Source organism: Diaphorina citri, unplaced genomic scaffold, assembly GCF_000475195.1.
Source record: "Diaphorina citri unplaced genomic scaffold, Diaci psyllid genome assembly version 1.1 scaffold30, whole genome shotgun sequence".
Taxonomy (NCBI): domain Eukaryota; kingdom Metazoa; phylum Arthropoda; class Insecta; order Hemiptera; family Psyllidae; genus Diaphorina; species Diaphorina citri.
In genome coordinates, this window is record NW_007377468.1 from 477,047 (window position 1) to 497,810 (window position 20,764).

Consider the following 20,764-nt stretch of genomic DNA (forward strand, 5'->3'; position numbering starts at 1 on the left):
TTTCAGACCAATACATTTCAGCTAGTTCTAGCTACAGACGAAGTGTACTCGTATGCCATATTCAACTATGCTGAAATACAATGGACATCACATACTGAGGCCGGGGGTGATACCACAGGAGGAGAAGGAGGGGTACCAGCCTATGTAAGTAAATAGGGATGTACATAGCTTTTATGTATAAGTTAAATCAGTCATTGGGCGAAAGAGGGTACTTTGAAGTTCAAAGTACCCTTTGAAGATTTTTAGCTAAATCCCCTTTAGAGACGAGCTATCCTTTTATTGTTTGTTTCACCATATGTATAGTGTATAGTATAGCTTCCAGATGGTTCGCCCGCTTTTGAAGAATTTTGTCAAAAGGCGATTAATTATTTACTATTGCTCATTTGATTTTGGACTCTATAGGGTCAGGGGACTCAAGGGTCTATGAAAGACGTTTTTAGTCCGTCCTTCCTTTATTATTACTAATAATAAAAGGTATAGTGGACGGACTATTGTATTCGCTTCGGTGTCTTCTGTCGGTCAGTCAGTCAGTCTGTCCCCATAGAAGGACTTATCCAAACCTGGTCGACCTATATATCAAATTAAAGGTCTTTTTACCAGGATCACGAAAATGGTGGTGCAAATTTTGTCCAGAAAACCATAAAGCCAAAAAACCAAAAAAAACTGGTTTTTGCGGGATTTTTTTCACATTTTCTCACTGGTGTGAACATCACACGACTTTCCTTATCCTATTGAATGATGCTTATTTGAGTGTTCTTTAAAACTGGTTCTGATTGAGTTCAACAGTTCACAGAACTAATAGTAATTTTTTCTCACGTTCAAGGCCCTTTAACACTACGGACAGTATTACCCCATCTTACTACAGAGAGTTTTCAGTCAATCCAGAGTTAAGAAATACTGACATGTGTAAATCAAATGGGTGAAGTCAAAGAAAACCCTTGACACTGCACGTGTTACCTCTCAGGTAAGGTTCGGCCATAAGTCGTTTGCGGCCTACTTCCTTTCCTGATAATGTTACCTCTTTGGTTCCAGGTTGGCTTCAACGCCGGCAATGGCACCCGTAGCTACGAGTACTATCCGTATTCTCAACGTTCTACCATTAGAGATCTGGTGGGTAGAGGATGGGCTAATGGGTTTCCTGGGAGACATATCTTCCGTATTGATGAGAATATTATGCTGGGAACTTGCAACAAAGATGTCGGTATGTACCTGATTCTAGGGATTTGACGTCATTGTACAACTTTTGGTTTTTAGTGACGGGAGTTTAGACTTCATTAGTTCATTTGGTGATGGGCTACCCACCTTTTCATCTCACCCAGTCTGAGGAGGGCCAGGAAAAGCCAGTACGCGATTACCCAGATGGTCACCCATTCCGGACACCAACCACCAATTACATCTCAATAAAATCAACTCATAGAATAATAACTTGTTCGACTGATTGGTATCGTACAACGTTGCTTAGAAGAAGAAGAGATTATATATTTTTAAAAAAACATACATAAACAATCTGCCAGCCTCTGGCTGGTTGCCAAAGATTCATCGGAGATTCGGAGGTAGATGTCTGATAGAGATTTTCAACTAATCAGACCATGATTACGTTTGCAAACTAGCCCGAATGAGTCATTCCATTTCAAATATTTATTTTACAAAACACATTTGATCATAAGATTATCAAAATAGAATGCAAAATACAATGAGCAATAATAATATTCATTGTTATCATTGATAAATAATGTAATAATTACGTACATAATACGTAGAATACGTAGATAGCTGTTGCTTGTGTTGATGTTTACTCAGATTAATTGATGTAAACATAATATTATGAGCGACATGGACTTATTTGCTTTATTGCAACATGATACCCACATTATACTTGTAATCAATGCACAATCGTTATTGTATATTACGTAATATAGGCTAAAAACACAGTGGAGCGGAGACCATAGAGAAAAGCTCTATGCTCTATCTACCTAAGCTCTCGGCACCACTCTGTTTTTAGTCTTGGACAGCGGTTACACTTGATCCGATTTCTAGTCTTATGTTATCGAATTTCCCAAGACTAGAACTCGGAACCAATTCAACCTCAGCCTAGCGGTGTGTCCACAGGTTCACACATAGTGGACCGGCCATCCATCGACATCGATCTATGTCGGCTGACACGTCCACACTGCCTCGACAACATAGTTCCATGTCATCGATCAATGGCCGGTCGACTATGTGTGGATGCACCTTAAGAAGAGTCACAACTTCTTGTTTTCAGCTGGAGCTAACTTACCACTAGTGTTTGCACCAGAGAGTGGTAATATGCTGGGAGGTACAGTGGTTAATATAACCGGACCCTGCTTTGAACCCAACATGAAGATTCGATGCAAGTAAGTTCATGGTCGTTTTAAATCAGTTAGCAACCCATTTTTGTTTAGATAGTTTGTTAGCAGTTAGCGACCCTGTTGGTTTTGGTGATTTGAGGCCAAGCCATGTTGTACGTTTCAGCGTAGAGTATGTATTGTACCTAGGTGTTAATCGCGGAACAACATTTCTGTGACGAGTATTCGGCTTGATACAATTGAAATTCCTCTTACTTTGGAATATTTTGTCCAACTTCATAGTCATTGCACCGATCAGTTAGCAACCCTTTTTGATTTAGACTGTTTAGATGGTTTCTTAGCAGATAGAAATCCTGTAGGTTTTGGTGGTTTGAGGCAAAATCATGGCAAACAATTTAGCGTTGAGTACCTATGTAGGTGTTAATGCCTGAAATTTTCCTTGCTAGAGAAATAGCAAAGGTTGAGTGCGAACGGCATCCACTCGTAAAAAAAATTGTCGCCAAAACTAAATGTCAGCCCAAAAGCGATCACCCTAGGGCTGATTGAGGGCTGATGACAAACAAATTTGAGAATCGATTGGTCCTTTCCAAGTGAATTCCAAAGATCCACTAAACCAATACTAATTTCTCTCTCTCTCTCTCTCTCTCTCTCTCTCTCTCTCTCTCTCTCTCTCATTTGACATAGTGGATGTAGTGGGAACTGTAGTGGATAGGAACCGCGCTATCTGTGTGCAGCCATTCCTTATGGCGGAGGGTTATGTTATATTCGATATCAAGATCGGCGAAGGACAGTACAACTGGAAGGGCAAATACTTCGTGGGTAAGTGGAAACTTTGGACAACAAGTTGAAAAAGGACTTTTTTTAAGTGTAAACCCATTTATGAGTCAAATCTGAAAAAGCACACTTGGCGTGAAAATACCGATGGAGGAGCTGTAAATAAATGGATTGCTGATTAGTTTGTTTGATTTAACCTTCTACTATGTATTTTTTTATGAAACCGTTAGGGACAGAGCGTTTTTGTTGAAAAAATATTGACCCTGTCAGGCATTGAAACCTGGACCTCTATTATGTGAGCTATTAGCTGTCGTGTAGTGTAGAGAACAAAATTTCGCGTCGAAAAAAAAGTATTAGGTACGCAAAAAGGGCAGAGGTCGATTTCTGACTTTTTACATCCTGCCCCTCAATAGGTATTATTATGAACTTATTTTTGCTCTTTTTTCCTCTTTTTTATATAAATAAAAAAATAATCTAAAAATAATCTATAAAAATATAATGTGTGTGTTTGTTTGTTTGTTTGTTTGTTCGAACTTTATGCCTGGCCAAACCGCTCATCCGATTGCTATGAAACTTTGTCAACTTATTGCTTGCACTCCCGTGAAGGTTATAGGCTATTTTCAGTTCGTTTTTGTTAAGCTACGCCGAGCAAGACCACTAAATGGATGAGTGACATGAACGGTCATGTCTTAAGGATTTACTAGCAGAAATCCGTCGCTTCCAGAAATCCGGTTATCCGGAGCGAAGCGACGGATTTCGGCTAGAAAATAAATAAAAAATACAAATAAACAAAATTAGGTAGGTTATAAGTCGATAAAATTAATTTATTATTTTCTACTTACTATCACCAGTTCCACAACAGGGGCCGGGCATTTTCACCTCTGAAACTTTTCTGGACACAAAAACAGAAAATCAGAATGTAATGAAAACTCAGATAAAACAAAAAGTCAGACTCTAAAATACACGAGAGTTCAGTCAGAACGGTACAAGATGGAATGATTCTTGTTCAACTCAGAACCGTACAAGATGAAATGATTTTGTTCAGATGATGCAAGCGTTATATGAAGACTGACAACTGAGCTATAATTATTATTAGGTATGCCAAACACTGCAGGCTTGAATCAATAACACGGGTCAATTTTAGCAAACATAGCTCTCTTTTCCTTGTCCATTTCTGGAAGGTCGGATTTTTCCCCCTTTTCTGTCAAACCAATTATGTAACCGACGATGGTTCAAGTACTACAGGTTCAAATTGAAATATTTGTTGAGCATGGCACCCAAACTTTTCACACATGCTCAGAGGTCTACAAATTTTCGGAAACTACAATACACCAGAAAGTAGGTAGGCAGTCAAACTAGGTATTAGCCTCAGATAAAAACCAGTGTCCCATGAAATCCCAGTCCAGTTGGTTGATCAATTTCAATTGGATTTGTAGCACAGAAGTAAATTTTGTCTAACTGGACTGGAATCATACTGGTCATGTCTTAAGTATTTCGGCTAGGAAATAAATAAAAAATACAAATAAACAAAAATAGGTAGGTTATAAGTCGATAAAATTAATTTATTATTTTCTACTTACTATCACCAGTTCCACAACAGGGGCTGGGCATTTTCACCTCTGAAACTTTTCTGGACACAAAAACAGAAAATCAGAATGTAATGAAAACTCAGATAAAACAAAAAATCCGACTCTAAAATACACGAGAGTTCAGTCAGAACGGTACAAGATGGAATGATTCTTGTTCAGATGATGCAAGCGTTATATGAAGACTGACAACTGAGAACTGAGCTATAATTATTATTATGCCAAACACTGCAGGCTTGAATCAATAACACGGGTCAATTTTAGCGAACACAGCTCTCTTTTCCTTGTCCATTTCTGGAAGGTCGGATTTTTCCCCCTTTTCTGTCAAACCAATTATGTAACCGACGATGGTTCAAGTACATCTACTCTGCAACCGACAGAATTGAAATCATCCGGAAATCGAAGAGAAGGAAGAAAGGATGGGTGAAATTCAGCCGTTCCAAGGAAAAACCCCTATCAGATTAGGATAAAGTTCGCCCCGGGCGTGAATCGAACCCGCGACCTAACGCTTACAAGACAAGCGCGCTATCAACCAAGAACTAGGCTGGCAAAGAGGCATTATATCGTCCCGAAATCGAAGAGGAGGAGAAGAGGATAGGAGAAAGCCAGCCGTTCCGAGGACAAACCTTATCTGTTTAGGAAAAAGTTCACCATGATGGCAATCGAACCCGCAACCTAGCGCTTCCAAGGCAGATTTTCATAGGACACATTTCAAGCTAAATTTTTTTGTAAGACATCAATCAAAATCAGTTTCGATCTTAAGCTTAAAAAAAAATACTTTTTGTTGTTGCTAAAACTCGCCCAAGCAATAACAGCACGAGTAATGATAGCAGTGCTAGCATTAATATTAATTGTCATAACAGTACCCCAGAACCCAGTAGTCAGTAGGTTCTATCCGCGACCTAACGCTTACAAGACAAGACAAGCGCGCTATCAACCAAGCTATAACTAGGCTGGCAAAGAGGCATTATTATATTATCGTCCCGAACTTAGAGGAGGAGGAGAGGATAGGAGAAAGCCAGCCGTTCCGAGGACAAACCTTATCTGTTTAGGAAAAAGTTCACCACGGCAATCGAACCCGCAACCTAGCGCTTCCAAGGCAGATTTTCATAGGACACATTTCAAGCTAAATTTTTTTGCCAGACATCAATCAAAATCAGTTTCGATCTTTAGCTTTAAAAAAAAAATAATAATAATAATACTTTTTGTAGTTGCTAAAACTCGCCCAAACAATAACAGCACGAGTAATGATAGCAGTGCTAGCATTAATATTAATTGTCATAACAGTACCCCAGAACCCAGTAGTCAGTAGGTTCTAGAGACATGGGAGTCTGGGCAACCAGTCTCTCGCCCAGACCTTTCACTACCACTGTCACTCTCTGTCTTTCGTTCACTTTCACTACCGCTGACGCTCAAATCGATAGATGAGTCCGACCACTCGCACTCCAAAACTGTCGGGGCGTCGGGCTGTTCAACCTAGATCTGTCAACTGACAGCTCCGGAAAGTTTGTGGCGGAAAGAGCTTTCGAGTTCCAAGTCTCTCAGACGCTCTGAGGAGTGGAGTTCGAAGCTTTTACCGCCATACACGTTCCGGTCCTATAGGTTTCGGTGGCCTAGGTCTGTCTGACCGTCGGAGCGTGAGTGGCCGCGGCCTAACATGGGTCATTGGGTCACACAGGACGAAGGACGGTAATTATACAGAAGTCACGTCCGCGGAAAAGAAAAGCTCCTTTTTGTATTTAACCTAACCCTATAATAACACTAATCACTGCTCTAATTGTGAAAACTCCTTCTTGTGTTTAACCTAACCCTATAATAACACTGGTCACTGCTCGTTTGTGCAAGTTCCTTTGGTAGCAATATTCCACGGACGTGACTTCTGCACAAGTACCGTGAAATCAATTGACCGAAGTCATTGGGTGAACTTTGCTGCTCAGACTAGAAGATTTGTGAATTTGGGACAGCGTTTATCGGAACTGGTGACATGACCTTTGGAAATATTTTCAGCAAAAGTCCCTTTTCGTCATCCAATGCTGCCAGTATCCTTGGTACACTATCTTGCTAAAATTCTCAAGCTACAGGAAACGGACTTTAGTGGGTTTTAGGTTACACGTGTTAGTTTCATTATTCAATCTGTCCAATAATTATAGGAACAGCCTGGAGGCATTTAACTGCGTTTGAGTTGAATTGGTAGTTACCCAAACTACCTACTTACCTATGTACACCTGCCAATAGTTTCGTACCTATAATTAGGTACCTAGCTATATGGCAATTAGCGTTTGTGGAGCAGCTATATCTACAGACATAATATCTATGTACTTCATAAAAACCGATTTGCAAGGATTTATGTTTAGGGTGCCGCAAAATTTGTAGGACTTTCTTGTGGGGGGTATTGTTTTAACTGGTAACGTCACATCAGGCTCTTCATATCTTGCCTTTTCTCTGCGATTGCAACCAGTTCCATACTAAACTTCGCACTTCGCAAAGTTCTTGTGATGTCATTTTTGTTTTGATGTGAAGTGTAAAGCTGCTTTTAGGAATGCATCTCATCTCTTCGAATTGTCCTCAAGAGGATTGGAATATGAGTTGGAAGAATGAACACCAAAATATGAGCTAAGAAAGCACACGAAAATTTGTGGTTCGTCTGGTTCTTCGACAGGGGCGGTGACGACAATGAGGGGGACTACCAGAAGGACATTCACAATTCGAGTCCGCAGATACACAAGAACTTCAACTTTCAACTCCCGTTCTTCGGGTTTCGGTTCAACTATACCAGGGTAGGTAGTTGTTAGAGGGAATGTCACAAAATCTCTAATCAAGTTGCAGTGACGTCTGACGTAGGTCTATTCAGTCGGTGGCTCTACTTTTACCAAGAACAAGTAGTGGTTGAGCACTGGTAAGCTGTGTCCACAGTTCCCCACATAGTCGACGGCCGTCGATCGACGAGGTGAATCTATGTTATCGAGGTAGTGTGGACATAGCTCTAGTCCGATTTTGATGAAGTGTTTCGCCACCTAGGTATTTTTACTTTTTTCCCCTAATCAAGTTGCAGTGACGTCTGACGTAGATCTATTCAGTCGGTGGCTCTACTTTTACCAAGAACAAGTAGTGGTTGAGCACTGGTAAGCTGTGTCCACAGTTCCACACATAGTCAACGGCCGTCGATCGACGAGATGAATCTATGTTATCGACGTAGTGTGGACACAGCTCTAGTCCGATTTTGATGAGGTGTTTCGCCACCTAGGTATTTTTACTTTTTTCCGTAAAAAGCCTCCTAAATTGGGCCTCTTACCTCACATAGCATACATTTCGATCCCTTCGTAGTACCTAATTAGATGGAAGAGAGCAGACACATGCCCCAATTGAAATTGAGAATGAATCTGTCAAACGGTGATGCCTTTTAACATTAAACCATTGACCCTTGTCTGCCCTATAACCGACTGACCTCCTAATTATTTGACATTAACCCATTGATTGATCTTCAATGTTGCCAGGTTTCGAGACACGGGTATTTAGAGTTTAGTGACCCCCCGGATCATTTCACCTATCCGTTATCATTTCCCAACAAGGATTGGCCGAAGAAGAATGATCCGTCCTTCATCTTCAATGTTGCCAGGTTTCGAGACACGGGTATCTAGAGTTTAGTGACCCCCCGGATCATTTCACCTATCCGTTATCATTTCCCAACAAGGATTGGCCGAAGAAGAATGATCCGTCCTTCATTGGGATCTTCTACAGCAAGTGTCGAATTGGGTCCATTCGAACTACGGATATCGACCAGCGAACCCCTGGGGTGTATTTCAGGTGAGAAGAAAAAAGGTGGTGTTGTCAGTTAAAGCCATTATGATTACCAATTTTCTGGTTGATCCATGATTCATTGATTGTCAATAAACAGCTAAGAATTTGTCACTCTCAGTCTTACAATCATAGCTTCCCAATATACATATATGCTTAGTATGACTCAGTGAACTATATTTCCTGTCATCACATAGATAGAGGTAACGTTAAGTAAACAACAGATAACAAGATAGTATGGTGCTACAGTTTGATCAGCAGTGGAGGAGCTTCGGAGAGGAAAAAGAGATGTAGAAATGGGAAATAATAATAATAAAACAAAAAAGTGCTTATTTATACTGCTCGCATAGGACTGAAAAGTCCCTTTACTCCAGCAGTAGGCTACTACTATTATTGTGGGATTTATACTGCTCGCATAGGACTGAAAAGTCCCTTTACTCCAGCAGTAGGCTACTACTATTATTGTGGTCAAATTCTCTTTTATATTGAGGATAAAATTCCATACCTCGGCTGGGATTGAACCCACGCCCTCCTGTTTAACAGTCAAGCGCCTTGACCACTACACCACCGAGGCAGGTTGATAGTATATTAGACTTGAAGATAGTGGCTAGTGTTTCACTTGAAAAGCTAGCTCTTTCTGTGTTAAACTTGGACGTCAAATTTAACCAAAATCGAATTAATCTTTCGGGAGTTCTGGCGAAACAAATAAAACGCAAGGTTTCGCCCTACCTGCTTCCCAAATCGTGTTCGCCTAAATTGGGCTTCTTACCTCACATAGCATACTTCATGTCCAATGTTCATTTCGATACCTTCGTAGTAATTAGATGGAAGAGAGCAGACATGCCCAAATTGAAATTGAGAATGAATCTGTCAAACGGTGATGCCTTTTAACATTAAACCATTGACCCTTGTCTGCCCTATAACCGACTGACCTCATTTTGTCCAATTTTAATGATTCTTGGTGAGCAATTTTTTCAACGAATTTGGGAATCAATATGCCCCTTTCCCGAGTAAGTTCTACCTTTCCAATCTTTCCACTAAAGGTGAGCAATTTTTTCAACGAATTTGGGAATCAATATGCCCCTTTCCCGAGTAAGTTCTACCTTTCCAATCTTTCCACTAAACCACTACCTACTAATATCTCTCTCTTTCTCTCCCTCTCTCTCTCTCTCTCTCTCCACTAGATTTGACATAGTGGACGTAGTGGGAACTGTAGTGGATAGGAACCGCGCTATCTGTGTGCAACCATTCCTCATGGCCGAGGGTTACGTTATATTCGATATCAAGATCGGCGAAGGACAGTACAACTGGAAGGGCAAATACTTTGTGGGTAAGTGGAAACTTTGGACAACAAGTTGAAAAAGGACTTTTTTTTAAAGTGTAAACCCATTTACGAGTCAAGTCTGAAAAAGCACACTTGGCGTGAAAATACCGATGGAGGAGCTGTAAATAAATGGATTGCTGATTAGTTTGTTTGATTTAACCTTCTATTCGTCGACAAGCTACCCGCCTCCTCACATGAACCTCAGCCCGGCCGAGAAAAGCCAAGATTACGTGATAACCCATAATTATTTATGTTAGTCATCCTCATACCAACAACGCACAACGCTGCATAACTTTAGTGATCTATTGGCATTACGAAGTGGCACATTCAACGTGCTATCCCTGTTAGTTCTTACTGATAGTGCAAAGCGATTCTTCTTAGTGAAGAACAGGACAAATGGGTAGTAAAATCATAAAATATTCTATTCTATTCTCATCTGTTCTATTCTCCTCAGAAACCCCTGCCACGGCTACTGAGCGTATTTACTTCGAGACGGACGCCGTACACGAGCGCTACCCAGAGGAAATTAAAATAACTTGGGATAAATACAACCTCACCTCTAACCTCAATACACCAGTCAGTATATCTCTGTATGGATATAGAGAGACTACCATACAACCTGAACTAGTCTACATTGATATACTAGAGGTAAGCAACGTCCAGCCTGGCTATTGCTTGACTGGGTGACCCACCCATGACTGAGAAGACCTAGAAAATTGACTTCAACGTTTCATCCGTCCGTCAGTATCCAAAAACATATAGCGGTAACCAATAATGTTCTACATTTCGGTTTGATCATCCAGATCTGAAGTTGAATTTCCTCTCGAAGGGCTTTTTGGCCAGATTCCCTTTAGGGATGTTCTATTTATTTTTTGGCAATGTCACAACTTTGGGTCGGGGTTGTTTTTATACTAAGCTCGAATGCTTGTCACAAATGTTGTTCCCCTATTAGAAGAATCCACTGAATTTTATGCAATGTTTTGATTTAGAACCAGGAAATTCTAGATCCAAATTGAGAATTTTCTCTTCTCTTTGTTCCAGGAAGGAGTAGCCAATTCTGGGTCCTATACAATAGCTCCATCAGCATATAGAACAAGATACAACTGGAATATGCATGATATTCGGTTCGGATTTGTTCATATCAACCTGACCAATCCTGTACAATATGCTGGCCTTACTGTATCCCCGTAAGTCAATCTCTCGCTAGCATTATTTCACTCAAGCCGGCCTAGTTAGCTTGCAGGGTGGCGCGCGTCTGCCTTGTAAGCGCTAGGTTACGGGTTCCCGCCCGGGGCGGATTTTATCCTAAACAGATAAGGTTTGTATTCGGAGCAACTAGCTTTCTCCCATCTTGTATTTCTTCTCTCTTCGCTTTTCTGACGAAGACCTCAGCAGTTATCAATTATGTACGTTTGTACATTTCTCTCTTTAAAACAACCTCTTAAAAAATCTTTCAAGAATCTTCTCTATTCAGTGGTAAAGAGTATTTTTCCAGCCTCATGAACAAAAGTAGAGGCACCAAGCTATCTTCTTTGTACATATTATGTTTAAGTCTCATGATTTCCATTTCCCAGGGTACTCTGGAGTAAGCCCATTCCATTGGGTTGGTACTTTGCTCCTCAGTGGAGACGCCAGTTCGATTCCAACAAGTGGGAAGAAATTTTATGTGACGAGTGGATCACTTATTGATCCAGATCTTATCACAAAATCACAAATCCCATTTCGATACGTGTAAAATCTGTATTCTGTAAAATAAATAAATAAATAAGCAAAATTTTAAAAATGTTTACAGCGTTGCCAACTTGCCCGCTGCAATGTTGCCGTGTTGTCAGTGTTGCCAAATTGAACAAGTTTTTTTTCGGTACCTAGGTACGTTTCATTTCTTTACGCGCCAATTTGAAATTTTGAAATCTACAAAGTTAAAAAAATATCCTCTGGAAATGTGGAAGTTACGTTTTCGGTAAGTTACGTTTTACCTTCTAGAAATTGGAATCGCTTCGAAAGGTAGAAACACGTTACTATTAAGTACCTACGTCACTACAGGTCACGTGACGTGAGACATGATAGTCAGAGATGTGCAAAATGCTTTTGAAAACCAATTTGAAATGCAAAATGTAAAATGCCTCTAGAAAACCAATTTGAAATGCAAAAACTCAAATCGATAGATGAGTCCGACCACTCGCGCTCCAAAACTGTCGGGCAGACTTAGGTGTGGTCAACCTAGATGTGTCAACTGACAGCTTCGGAAAGTTTGTGGCGCCGTGGCGGAAAGAGCTTTCGAGTTCCAAGTCTCTCGGACGCTCTGAAGAGTGGAGTTCGAAGCTTTTACCGCCATACGCGTTCCGGTCTTATAGGTTTCGGTGGTCGGACAAACCTAGATCTGTCTGACCGTCGGAGCGTGAGTGGCCGCGGCCTAACATGGATCATTGGGTCACACAGGACGAAGGCGATTATGCAGAAGTCACGTCCGCGGAAAAGAAAAGCTCCTTTTTGTATTTAACCTAACCCTATAATAACACTAATCACTGCTCTAATTGTGAAAACTCCTTCTTGCGTTTACCTAACCCTATAATAACACTGATCACTGCTCGTTTGTGCCAGTTCCTTTGGTAGCAATATTCCACGGACGTGACTTCTGCACAAGTACCGTGAAATTAATCGACCGAAGTCATTGGGTGAACTTTGCTGCTCAGACTAGAAGATTTGTGAAATTGGGACAACGTTTATCGAAACTGGTGACATATATGTAGGCTTGCCAAACGTCCCGAATTGGCCGGACAGTCCCGAATTTCAGGGGGTGTCCCGGCGTCCCGTTCAGTTTTTCATTTTGGGGCGTTTTGTCCCGAATTTCCGTTTTTGTCTAAAGTCTCCAATCGAGGCTCTCAGTCTGACTCAAAGTTTCCGCTAACCGATTTTTAAAAGGTTAAAAGAAAGGTCCTTAATCATACCAGCCCTTGGCCATTGCCGATCTACAAAATACCACATGACGCCGCGCAAGTGGAGTGGAGACTTAGCTTCACCCAAGCTGTATCCCCTGTCTCAAGATATGTCAGGTAGAGAATTCAGCCTAAAATTGTGTGAAAGATAAGAACTCTGTGTTATTAGATATAGGCAGGATATATCGCGCGAGAAAGATAAGCGGATAGCGGATGTTTTCCAGTACTAATGAGAATACCTGGAAGTACCTGTAATTTACGAGAATTATTTTGTGTTTTTTTACACCGCATGATTTAGATTTGGATATACCTATCTTTTTTTTATTATTTTTTGCTAGATATTTCGCGTGCCAATAACCTTTTTTTGTGCATGTTTTTCTTTTGAAGGAAGATTTTTTTCAACGACCTTTTGAGGAAAGTGAATTACTTTTTTAGGAACTTTGTTGGAAACTGTATTATTAGATATAGGCAGGATAGGTATATCGCGCGAGAAAGATAAGCGGATGTTTTCCAGTACTAATGAGAATACCTGGAAGTACCTGTAATTTACGAGAATTATTTTGTGTTCTGTATTATTGGATATAGGCAGGATATATCGCGCGAGAAAGATAAGCGGATGTTTTCCAGTACTAATGAGAATACCTGGAAGTACCTGTAATTTACGAGAATTATTTTGTGTTTTTTTACACCGCATGATTTAGATTTGGATATACCTATCTTTTTTTTTATTATTTTTTGCTAGATATTTCGCGTGCCAATAACCTCTTTTTGTGCATGTTTTTCTTTTGAAGGAAGATTTTTTTCAACGACCTTTTGAGGAAAGTGAATTACTTTTTTAGGAACTTTGTTGGAAATATCCCTGTGTCCCAAAAAAATTCGCGCCTCGTGGTGTTTCAAGATTTCTAGTGAAGTGACTACTTTTGTTTGGTGTTCTAATTAATTTATTAATTTTGTTGAAGCTGATTTCAAGATTTCTGGTGAAGTGACTACTTTTGTTTGGTGTGCTAATTAATTTTATTGAAGCTGAACTACATAAAATAATTCTGTTTTTTAACTTTTAAAATCAATTTTGTGTCGACATACGCAACTAAAAACATCGACAATGAGAATGTAGGAATCAAGACAGATTAAAAATCCTACAAAAAATCAGCAATGTCTATCAATCAGCCCGTTCTTCCTTTCGCGTTTTGAGTAAACATATTTGGACTATTCCTGAATCAAAAGTTCTCCTTTGAATATCAAAACCAAGCTGTCATCTAACATGTCTAACTCTAACAAATTAAAAAGGATAAGCTCCATTTTTAAACCCAATAAATTGAGGAGGCCAAACCCAATGATCAAACCCCAAACGAGGGTGAATACCAAGTTCAAACGTCATAAACTAAGCGGGATAAACGGTATTTTCAAAACTCACATGTTTGTCGCACTGCTTTTGATCTCCGTTTTGGACACCGCCACCTCTACCTCAGTGTCAAATAGTGACAGTGCAGTGTTAATAAGTGAAAATTCTTTGTTAAATAGTGAAAATTCAGTCTTCAATAATGACAGCTTAGTGTTCAAAAGTGACAAGTCAGCGTTAAATAATGACAAATCGACGATTAACACGACAGCGTTAAAAAGTAACAAATCAGTGTTAACGGACGACAATTTTTTGTTAACGAGTGGTACCTCAGCGTTAAATAGTGATCAATCTGCGCTAACGAATGACAAAGCCGTGGTAATTAGTGACAAAGCAGTGGTAAATAGTGACAATTCTTTGTTAAATAGTGACAATGCAGTCTTCAATAATGACAACTTAGTGTTCAAAAGTGACAAGTCAGCGGTAAATAATGACAAATCGACGATTAACACGACAGCGTTAAAAAGTAACAAATCAGTGTTAACGGACGACAATTTTTTGTCAACGAGTGGTACCTCAGCGTTAAATAGTGATCAATCTGCGCTAACGAATGAAAAATCCGTGGTAATTAGTGACAAAGCAGTGGCAAATAGTGATAACTCAGTGGTGCATAATAAAGCAGTGTTAAATAATGATAAATCTGCGTTAACAAATGACAAAGAAGTGTTAACAAGTGACAGGTGCCCCGTCTTCAGTCCTGCAGATCACCAATGTGATCACGATTTCGACTTCCATACTCACCTGCTAAGCAACGTCTCCAATGAGCGACTGATCCGAGTCAAGAAACAAATCTATACACCGCCCTATCAGACGAACAGGAATGGATATCAACCAAGCTATAATTCGGCTAATCAGCAGTCCAATCAGATTTCGTTTCTAAATCCCCCGTATAGACAGAACTATGGTAAGAAAAACACTTTTCATTTGTGATCCACATTATATTTTTCCCAACCTATCGAAATTACTTAATCTTACCTTCTAAATCTGTGTCCATACCGACACACATTCGACCGCCGTCGCATCGAGGACGGTTTCAGTCATCGATCGACGGCAGTCGACTGTGTGTGGACAAAGCTTTAGGAGTTGCAAATGATGTCGGTCGATGGACTTCGGTCGACTAGTGACGACGCACCTCTACTTTAACTGAATGTTGTCCTCTGCGCAACCTTAACTTAATTTTGTCCTCCACGCAAGGGTAAAGACAATAAAGTCAGCAGCAAGAGACCTGTGTGCAAGCAGTGACTTTTAATTTATGCATTAAAGGCCGCTTTTCCTCAAAACAAGGTATCTGATTCCTTTTTCCAGGACCCACTAGCAATCGTTACGCCCCGGCCACATTTAGATCAGGAGGCCTGTACAATGACTACTACGTTATTTCCGAGGGCCGCCTCCGTGAGATCAGGGCCGAGTTCCTGTACTGGTTCTTCGACAGGGGCGGTGACGACAATGAGGGGGACTACCAGAAGGACATTCACAATTCGAGTCCGCAGATACACAAGAACTTCAACTTTCAACTCCCGTTCTTCGGGTTTCGGTTCAACTATACCAGGGTAGGTAGTTGTTAGAGGGAATGTCACAAAATCTCTAATCAAGTTGCAGTGACGTCTGACGTAGGTCTATTCAGTCGGTGGCTCTACTTTTACCAAGAACAAGTAGTGGTTGAGCACTGGTAAGCTGTGTCCACAGTTCCCCACATAGTCGACGGCCGTCGATCGACGAGGTGAATCTATGTTATCGAGGTAGTGTGGACATAGCTCTAGTCCGATTTTGATGAAGTGTTTCGCCACCTAGGTATTTTTACTTTTTTCCGTAAAAAGCCTCCTAAATTGGGCTTCTTACCTCACATAGCATACTTCATGTCCAATGTTCATTTCGATACCTTCGTAGTAATTAGATGGAAGAGAGCAGACATGCCCAAATTGAAATTGAGAATGAATCTGTCAAACGGTGATGCCTTTTAACATTAAACCATTGACCCTTGTCTGCCCTATAACCGACTGACCTCCTAATTATTTGACATTAACCCATTGATCTTCAATGTTGCCAGGTTTCGAGACACGGGTATCTAGAGTTTAGTGACCCCCCGGATCATTTCACCTATCCGTTATCATTTCCCAACAAGGATTGGCCGAAGAAGAATGATCCGTCCTTCATTGGGATCTTCTACAGCAAGTGTCGAATTGGGTCCATTCGAACTACGGATATCGACCAGCGAACCCCTGGGGTGTATTTCAGGTGAGAAGAAAAAAGGTGGTGTTGTTTTTGTTGTTGTAGCAACTTTAGCTATAGCCGAGAAAATATCTCCTTTATCAGCCATACATCAGGGTGATGGTCTCTAGCCATGTTTATTTGGATCGTCCTGAACCGCAGTCAACCATCGCATCGTGTGATTGTGGGGACTTGTGCTTTTTCTTTTCAAACAGAGAGAACCCTTTGAAACTATCAGCTAGCTAGGTTGGTTAGCGTTAGCTGTTCTTCTCCCTGTTTATGTATAGTTGCACAGCCAGACGCTATGCTAGTCTACTCTCTGTTTAATGTCCCCTAGCTAGACAGTTTTTGTTGTTTTTCCCGAGGCATTCTTTCTTCTCTTCAAACGTTCAAACCTTATCATTTATGTAGCAGGTAACGTCGTTCGAGCTGCGCTGATCAAAAATAGAGGTTTGTTTCACAGCTATTTTTCTATACATATTGTATGTACCTATTCCGATTTTTTTTTTTTTTTTTTTTTTTTTTTTTTTCGGTTTAACAAAACCAACGAGGAGTAAGACGCTGTATAACTATTTCCTATTTCATACTGTAACCCATGACCTTTGGTTAAATCTCGTTTTTTTGTTGCTATAATATTGGCTGGTTATTAATTGAGGTTTATGTTTCCATGAATATTTTTCGCCCTAGTGTAAATAACTGTACTGGAATGGTCGGCATATGGACTCATATGGGCACAAATCTACCAACTGCAATATTATACCTACTTTGTGTAGGTTTGTTATCAACTTTTATCACTACTTGATGTGCTATATCCCTATCCCCTCAAGATCCCAGGACTCCAGGACACAAGTCATTGAATATCACATGGACAGGGCACAACAAATAACATCAAACATTAAGGAAGGGAATTTCATCTTCAGAGAATAAGAAATGTATATGATTTCTGTTTAAAAATAATGCCTTTATGTAAAGTCATGTGTATCTCCGTGATATCTTTATGTAAAGTATATGTGTATCTCCACAGAGCCGTGTTCTCATATCTCCGCCAACATGGTAGCAGTAACACGAAAATATTCATGTGCTCTGCTCCCCTACGTCTTATTTTGTCATCTTTTACGAGTTAGTCTCGTTTCGTCAGCGTGTTGTATCCAGTGTCAAAAAATTTAATGTGTTTACATTTTTGTGCGAGTTTACAAATTACCAAAAAAACCTCAACACCCCTAAAATAGTAAAGTGTGATTCGCAGTCTGAATGGTTAGTTGAGCTATCTTGTATACCTACCTACATGAGAAACTTGCTCATTTGTTGAATCCAACTGACCTCTAAGGTTTTCAGCACCCATTCGCCACTTTCAAAGTTGGATGTACTTTAATGTTTCGTTCTTGGAACGTGGAACAGTCGTTTAATGTGGCCGGGGCGTAACGATTGCTAGTGGGCCCTGGAAAAAGGAATCAGGTACCTTGTTTTGAGGAAAAGCGGCCTTTAATGCATAAATTAAAAGTCACTGCTTGCACACAGGTCTCTTGCTGCTGACTTTATTGTCTTTACCCTTGCGTGGAGGACAAAATTAAGTTAAGGTTGCGCAGAGGACAACATTCAGTTAAAGTAGAGGTGCGTCGTCACTAGTCGACCGAAGTCCATCGACCGACATCATTTGCAACTCCTAAAGCTTTGTCCACACACAGTCGACTGCCGTCGATCGATGACTGAAACCGTCCTCGATGCGACGGCGGTCGAATGTGTGTCGGTATGGACACAGATTTAGAAGGTAAGATTAAGTGATTCCGATAGGTTGGGAAAAATACAATGTGGATCACAAATGAAAAGTGTTTTTCTTACCATAGTTCTGTCTATACGGGGGATTTAGAAACGAAATCTGATTGGACTGCTGATTAGCCGAATTATAGCTTGGTTGATATCCATTCCTGTTCGTCTGATAGGGCGGTGTATAGATTTCCCTGGAAAAAGGAATCAGGAAAAGCGGCCTTTCATGCATAAATTAAAAGTCACTGCTTGCACACAGGTCTCTTGCTGCTGACTTTATTGTCTCTACCCTTGCGTGGAGGACAAAATTAAGTTAAGGTTGCGCAGAGGACAACATTCCGTTAAAGTAGAGGTGCGTCGTCACTAGTCGACCGATGTCCATCGACCGACATCGTCTGCAACCCCTAAAGCTGTGTCCACACACAGTCGACGGCCGAAACCGTCCACACTGCCCCGACAACATATGTAGACTCACCTCGATGCGACGGCGGTCGAATGTGTGTCGGTATGGACACAGATTTAGAAGGTAAGATTAAGTAATTTCGATAGGTTGGGAAAAATATAATGTGGATCACAAATGAAAAGTGTTTTTCTTACCATAGTTCTGTCTATACGGGGGATTAAGGAACGAAATCTGATTGGACTGCTGATTAGCCGAATTATAGCTTGGTTGATATCCATTCCTGTTCGTCTGATAGGGCGGTGTATAGATTTGTTTCTTGACTCGGATCAGTCGCTCATTGGAGACGTTGCTTAGCAGGTGAGTATGGAAGTCGAAATCGTGATCACATTGGTGATCTGCAGGACTGATGACGGGGCACTTGTCACTTGTTAACACTTCTTTGTCATTTGTTAACGCAGATTTATCATTATTTACAACTGCTTTATTATGCACCACTGAGTTATCACTATTTACCACTGATGCTTTGTCACTAATTACCACGGCTTTGTCATTCGTTAGCGCAGATTGATCACTATTTAACGCTGAGGTACCACTCGTTAACAAAAAAGACTCTTCTTAAGGTGCATCCACACATAGTCGACCGGCCATTGATCGATGACATGGAACTATGTTGTCGAGGCAGTGTGGACGTGTCAGCCGACATAGATCGATGTCGATGGATGGCCGGTCCACTATGTGTGAACCTGTGGACTTTGTCACTTGTTAACACTTCTTTGTCATTTGTTAACGCAGATTTATCATTATTTAACACTGCTTTATGATGCACCACTGAGTTATCACTATTTACCACTGCTTTGTCACTAATTACCACGGCTTTGTCATTCGTTAGCGCAGATTGATCACTATTTAACGCTGAGGTACCACTCGTTAACAAAAAACTAGGCTGAGGTTGAATTGGTTCCGAGTTCTAGTCTTGGGAAATTCGATAACATAAGACTAGAAATCGGATCAAGTGTAACCGCTGTCCAAGACTAAAAACAGAGTGGTGCCGAGAGCTTAGGTAGATAGAGCATAGAGCTTTTCTCTCTATGGTCTCCGCTCCACTGTGTTTTTAGCCTATATTACGTAATATACAATAACGATTGTGCATTGATTACAAGTATAATGTGGGTATCATGTTGCAATAAAGCAAATAAGTCCATGTCGCTCATAATATTATGTTTACATCAATTAATCTGAGTAAACATCAACACAAGCAACAGCTATCTACGTATTCTACGTATTATGTACGTAATTATTACATTATTTATCAATGATAACAATGAATATTATTATTGCTCATTGTATTTTGCATTCTATTTTGATAATCTTATGATCAAATGTGTTTTGTAAAATAAATATTTGAAATGGAATGACTCATTCGGGCTAGTTTGCAAACGTAATCATGGTCTGATTAGTTGAAAATCTCTATCAGACATCTACCTCCACCTCCGAATACTCATAATATTATGTTTACATCAATTAATCTGAGTAAACATCAATACAAGCAACAGCTATCTACGTATTATGTACGTAATTATTACATTATTTATCAATGATAACAATGAATATTATTATTGCTCATTGTATTTTGCATTCTATTTTTCCTGGAAAAAGGAATCAGATACCTTGTTTTGAGGAAAAGCGGCCTTTAATGCATAAATTAAAAGTCACTGCTTGCACACAGGTCTCTTGCTGCTGACTTTATTGTCTGAATGTGGCCGGGGCGTAACGATTGCTAGTGGGCCCTGGAAAAAGGAATCAGGTACCTTGTTTTGAGGAAAAGCGGCCTTTAATGCATAAATTAAAAGTCACTGCTTGCACACAGGTCTCTTGCTGCTGACTTTATTGTCTTTACCCTTGCGTGGAGGACAAAATTAAGTTAAGGTTGCGCAGAGGACAACATTCAGTTAAAGTAGAGGTGCGTCGTCACTAGTCGACCGAAGTCCATCGACCGACATCATTTGCAACCCCTAAAGCTGTGTCCACACACAGTCGACGGCCGTCGATCGATGACTGAAACCGTCCACACTGCCCCGACAACATAGACTCACCTCGATGTGACGGCGGTCGAATGTGTGTCGGTATGGACACAGATTTAGAAGGTAAGATTAAGTAATTCCGATAGGTCGGGAAAAATATAATGTGGATCACAAATGAAAAGTGTTTTTCTTACCATAGTTCTGTCTATACGGGGGATTAAGGAACG

General features: G+C 40.4%; 3 protein-coding genes and 1 long non-coding RNA gene across 5 annotated transcripts; 3 read left to right on the forward strand and 1 right to left on the reverse strand.

Moving 5' to 3' along the window:
* LOC103511202 (protein mesh-like) lies at positions 1 to 11,495 on the forward strand. Its single transcript, XM_026825024.1, has 7 exons — positions 1 to 144; positions 1,033 to 1,201; positions 2,264 to 2,375; positions 3,001 to 3,146; positions 10,261 to 10,454; positions 10,848 to 10,993; positions 11,381 to 11,495. The coding sequence occupies exons 2-7, from the start codon at positions 1,174 to 1,176 to the stop codon at positions 11,493 to 11,495; spliced, it is 741 nt and encodes a 246-aa protein (XP_026680825.1). The 5' UTR covers positions 1 to 144; positions 1,033 to 1,173.
* LOC113468213 lies at positions 7,338 to 8,446 on the forward strand. Its single transcript, XR_003392054.1, has 2 exons — positions 7,338 to 7,464; positions 8,304 to 8,446. It is a non-coding gene; the product is annotated as an uncharacterized LOC113468213 (long non-coding RNA).
* Positions 11,496 to 13,712: 2,217 nt separating the features above from the next.
* LOC103511211 lies at positions 13,713 to 16,404 on the forward strand. Of its 2 annotated transcripts, XM_026824976.1 has the most exons (4): positions 13,713 to 14,484; positions 14,731 to 15,045; positions 15,447 to 15,691; positions 16,189 to 16,404. In XM_026824976.1, exons 1-4 carry the CDS (start codon positions 14,004 to 14,006, stop codon positions 16,378 to 16,380), a joined length of 1,233 nt encoding a protein of 410 aa, XP_026680777.1. In that variant the 5' UTR covers positions 13,713 to 14,003; the 3' UTR covers positions 16,381 to 16,404. The 2 variants fall into 2 exon arrangements, with proteins under 2 accessions (XP_026680777.1, XP_026680772.1); XM_026824971.1 differs by having other exon boundaries at positions 13,713 to 15,045.
* A 1,276-nt stretch (positions 16,405 to 17,680) lies between these two features.
* On the reverse strand, positions 17,681 to 19,127 carry LOC113468261 (the record flags this gene model as incomplete). The annotated part of the gene is made up of 3 exons (XM_026825026.1): positions 17,681 to 17,787; positions 18,189 to 18,225; positions 18,748 to 19,127. Coding segments are annotated over 3 exons (524 nt in total), but the record flags the coding sequence as incomplete, so codon positions are not given.
* Between the last annotated feature and the right edge of the window lie 1,637 nt (positions 19,128 to 20,764).

What these genes read in the sequence shown, in the direction of transcription:
- LOC103511202 (XM_026825024.1), top strand. Translation starts at nt 1,174, where the DNA reads ATGCTGGGAACTTGCAACAAAGATGTCG. An exon ending in AACTTGCAACAAAGATGTCG is followed by an intron (nt 1,202 to 2,263) that starts GTATGTACCTGA and finishes TCTTGTTTTCAG; the next exon opens with CTGGAGCTAACTTACCACTA. An exon ending in TCTACATTGATATACTAGAG is followed by an intron (nt 10,455 to 10,847) that starts GTAAGCAACGTC and finishes TCTTTGTTCCAG; the next exon opens with GAAGGAGTAGCCAATTCTGG.
- LOC103511211 (XM_026824971.1), top strand. Translation starts at nt 14,004, where the DNA reads ATGTCTAACTCTAACAAATTAAAAAGGATAAGCTCCATTTTTAAACCC. An exon ending in CCCGTATAGACAGAACTATG is followed by an intron (nt 15,046 to 15,446) that starts GTAAGAAAAACA and finishes TCCTTTTTCCAG; the next exon opens with GACCCACTAGCAATCGTTAC. An exon ending in TTCGGTTCAACTATACCAGG is followed by an intron (nt 15,692 to 16,188) that starts GTAGGTAGTTGT and finishes CAATGTTGCCAG; the next exon opens with GTTTCGAGACACGGGTATCT.